Source organism: Chrysochloris asiatica, unplaced genomic scaffold, assembly GCF_000296735.1.
Source record: "Chrysochloris asiatica unplaced genomic scaffold, ChrAsi1.0 scaffold00047, whole genome shotgun sequence".
Taxonomy (NCBI): Eukaryota; Metazoa; Chordata; class Mammalia; order Afrosoricida; family Chrysochloridae; genus Chrysochloris; species Chrysochloris asiatica.
The window spans coordinates 18,940,913-18,945,098 of record NW_006408565.1 but is presented as its reverse complement, the minus strand read 5'-3'; the positions used below and the strand labels follow the sequence as shown (position 1 = coordinate 18,945,098).

The 4,186-nt window shown below is 60.2% G+C and overlaps 1 protein-coding gene across 1 annotated transcript; it reads left to right on the top strand.

The window, feature by feature from the left end:
* Positions 1-1,591: 1,591 nt before the first annotated feature.
* Positions 1,592-2,572, top strand: FAM43B (family with sequence similarity 43, member B). Its single transcript, XM_006862353.1, has one exon. The coding sequence runs from the start codon at positions 1,592-1,594 to the stop codon at positions 2,570-2,572; it is 981 nt and encodes a 326-aa protein (XP_006862415.1).
* The last annotated feature ends 1,614 nt before the right edge of the window (positions 2,573-4,186 follow it).

Sequence of the window (4,186 nt, the reverse complement as noted above, 5' to 3'; positions counted from 1 at the left end):
TCCCAGCCCAGACCCCAGCTCCTTCCTGACCAGGAGGAGTCCCCAGGAGACCTGTCTGGAAGCCAAGGAATGAGCTTGGGTGTTGGCTATTGGAGAACCCAAGGCCCTGAGACTCCTAGGTCCACATCAGGGCAGTCCCAGACTTGTAGGAAGCTTGAATGGTGAGCTAAAAATCCTGAATGGGTGAAGGCATGCCCCTTTCCATTAAGCTGGGGGTTTCCAGGGGAGAACTGAGGCTGTCCCATCCAAATGTAGCAAGTTACTGGTTTAGGGACCCACAGAGCTCAGGCTGAGTGGAGACTTGGGAACCAGTTCTGTGACCTTGGACAAATCGTTTAACTAAACCTGGGCTGTCCTGGGGATTAAATGAGATAATGAATGAAAACACCTGGAGTATACCAAGAACACACCACAAGCTCAGTTTTATCTATTTAATCCTCCTTCAGAGAGTCCAGAGGCTGTCCTTTGGCGAGGAGCTTTCCACTCGAAATTCACATAGACCCAGGGCTGTTTTGGAAGGTTCCCCACCTTCAAAGAGTTTTCCTGCTTCAGTTCGAGCAAGGGGCATTGCCAGCTGCTGGAGCGGTGGCTGGTCTTCCAGCTCAGGCGCAGCCGCCTGGCCCACGACCTTGGAGAACCTGGGAGACGCTTCACCAGCACCAGGCGACAGTACTTTTCCACTGCACTGCTTGGCCACCTCAGCTGGCTTTCAGTTGTGCAGACAGAAGACAAAGTACGCCAGACCGGCCCCTAAAGCCTCAAACTTGCCCGCCCCATCAGGAGGCCACCAAAAAATCATTCCCAGAAATGTGGGTAGGGGCATGTTGTGAGTAGAGGGTGTCAAGAATCCTAGAAAGAGAAGGGGATCCCGAGCGCTACAAGGGGGGCTTGCAGACCCCTAGGGAAGCTGGTGAAATTTGCATTGGCCAAGCACTTTGGAATATTTCAAGCGATTCCTACACCCTTAGGTCCCCCCTTCCCCCCACCCTTCAATAATAATGATTAAGCCCTTTCCACCGCGCCTGTGCTGGGTCCTGGGTGATGAGCAGCGCTAGCCTACGCGGAGGAGGGGACAGAGGAGGGCGATGGGAGGGGACAAGAGAGCTAGCGGTCCCGCCCGCTGATGTAGGCAGCCTGGGGAGGTGGAGCCGCGACGCCTGAAGGAGTCCCCACCGCAACCGCGTTCTCGGTCTATCCCACCAAGCAGCTGCCAGACCCGGCTCCGGCTCTGGCGCCCGCCCTGACGCCGCAATCCGGGCGGCAGGGGCCGCCGCATCCTTCCTGTTAGGGCCTGGGGGCGCCCCAATCCCTGCCCCTCTTGGATTCCCGAACGGCTGGAGCGAATCCGGGAAAAGCTGTTGCCAGCCGAGCAGCCGCCGCCCGGACATCTCGGCCGCCAGCCCGGCTGGGCACCTGGCATCTGCGAAATCAGCCCCGCCTGGCACTGGGCATCTCCGGACACCGAGTGTCTGCGGCGCCGCCTGACTTCTCTCAACCCCGGGGCCGCGGACTTCGGCGCGCTCTCCTCTCCCCCGGGCACGACGCCCGGGAGCTCCCCGTGCCCCCAGCCCCTTCGGCCGCCACCGCCGTGATGCTGCCGTGGAGACGTAACAAATTCGTGCTGGTGGAGGACGAGGCCAAGTGCAAGGCGAAGAGCCTGAGCCCGGGGCTCGCCTACACGTCGCTACTCTCTAGCTTCCTGCGCTCCTGTCCGGACCTGCTGCCCGACTGGCCTCTGGAGCGTCTGGGCCGCGTGTTCCGCAGCCGACGCCAGAAAGTGGAGCTCAACAAGGAGGACCCGACCTACACCGTGTGGTACCTGGGCAACGCCGTCACCCTGCACGCCAAGGGCGAGGGCTGCACCGACGACGCCGTGGGCAAGATCTGGGCGCGCTGCGGGCCGGGCGGGGGCACCAAGATGAAGTTGACGTTGGGGCCGCACGGCATCCGCATGCAGCCGTGCGAGCGCGGGGCCGCGGGCAGTTCCGGGACCCGGAGGCCGGCGCACGCCTACCTGCTGCCGCGCATAACCTACTGCACGGCCGACGGGCGTCACCCGCGCGTCTTCGCCTGGGTCTACCGCCACCAGGCGCGCCACAAGGCCGTGGTGCTGCGCTGCCACGCCGTGCTGTTGGCGCGGGCGCACAAGGCGCGCACCCTGGCCCGCCTGCTCCGCCAGACCGCGCTGGCGGCCTTCAGCGACTTCAAGCGCCTGCAGCGCCAGAGCGACGCGCGCCACGTGCGCCAGCAGCACCTCCGAGCAGGGGGCGCTGCCGCCTCGGTGCCCCGCGCCCCGCTGCGACGCCTGCTTAACGCCAAATGCGCCTACAGGCCGCCGCCGGCCGAGAGAGGCCGCGGAGCACCGCGCCTCAGCAGCATCCAAGAGGAGGATGAAGAGGAGGACGACGAAGAAGCAGAGGAAGGAGCCCCTCAGCGCGAGCGGCCCGAGGTCCTCAGCCTGGCCCGGGAGCTGAGGACGTGCAGCCTGCGGGGCGCCTCGGCTCCTCCGCCGCCCGCGCAGCCCCGCAGCTGGAAGGCCGGCCACAGGGAGCGGTCGGGCCAGGCGCGCTGAGAGCCGAATGGGCAGGACTCTCGGCCCAGGACCCGGCTGGCCCTACTTTTCAGCCTCCAACCCCAGCCCGCTTAGGCTCCTCCTGACCCCCGCAGCCCTTGCCTCCCTTGTGGTCTCTGTTGTCCGGCCCGACAGCGCCCGGTTGGCAGGGCTCCTGGCCGCCCCGCCTCATCCAGGCTCAAAGTGGCACTTTATAAGTCCTTGATTCTTGGGGGTTGAGGGAGAAGGGAGCAGTGTTCATGGTTCGCGTCTTCCCTCATCCTGAGTTTCGGGGCCTGCCTCCTAGCTTTACACCATGTCTTTACCTACAGTCCTCCCCGCTCCCAAAACATTCTCTTGCTAGAAGGGATGAGAAGTTTCCAGAAATCCAGAAGGGCGGGTTTGGACCCTGGCCAAGATGGAGGCAGAGGTCCTGCCCTTGACACCCCCACTCCTCACCCCAGACTTTCTCACTGGGATGAGAGTGACTACCCTCCCTGGGATGAGAGGCATTCTTGGAGGGAAAAGTTCTAGTGGCCCTGAAGAATTGAAGCTGGGCCCATGATGCCACAAACGCAGTTTCCCACCATACAGACAGGAAAGCAGTAAACCTTAAGTGTGGCCTCTCTACCCGTTGGAGGACTTCTGTGACTTCACTGCTCTGCCTTTCAGATGGTCCTCCCATCGTTCAGAAGACCAGGTTAAACCAGGTAACAGCTCTCTGCACCAGGCACCTGCCTAAGCCTCTGCCCTCCCAACTGGCACCCTGCACCTCCACAGAACTCCTCACCCACCTCATCTCTTTACAGACAGTGTGTGTGGTCCCCCATTAGGTGTCCCACACCGGGACCAAGACACGACCTCCGAAGGAGATAAGGAGAACCTTTGGCAGGTACATGGAGTACTGATCAGAGATTCCCAAGTTGAGATTTGTTAAAGCAGGAGGGCCCCAGCTGCTGGATTCTCATAGCTAGCTAGAGGAGGCAGAGGGCCCCTGCCCATGTGTCTTTCAACAAGGCCAAAAAAAGCCCAAAGATCTATGTGTCACCACCTGATCATTGTAAATAAAGTGGACCTACGTTTTCAGCCCTGTCACCATTCCTGTGTTGTGTTTGATGCCCGACTTGTGGGCCTGGATGGGGAACTAAACCTGTCAGGGGGAGAAAAGATTGTCATCAGAACCCAAGAAGACAGAAACCCCCCCAGGAAATGGTCCCTTTTAGTAGCCAGAACCTACTGTTAGGATAAGGAGAGTAGTGGTGCCTGAAAGCTATGCCCTGAATGTCAGACGAGGCAACCAGAGCATAAACCTCAGAGAAAATCACATGCAGTGCCAAATCCTGAAGGGATACCGGCTGTCTGCTCCACCTCCTGTCTGAGCCTCCTAGAATGTCTGTATACCTGAGACTCAGATGAAAGTGTCACTGGGACCTTTGGCAGGGAGGTGGTACTGGACTGGGGGCTTCTCATGAGGTCATGCATCTTTGAGTAGTTTCATGGGTGTGACAAAGCATAGACTTGCGGATGAGAGGGAGGCAGCCTATAAAGGAGAGGGCTGGGCTGTCCAATTTTTTTTTCAAAGGAGCTGGGAAAATCTTTGCAGACCATTGTGAAAGTCAGAGTCTGGAGCACTGA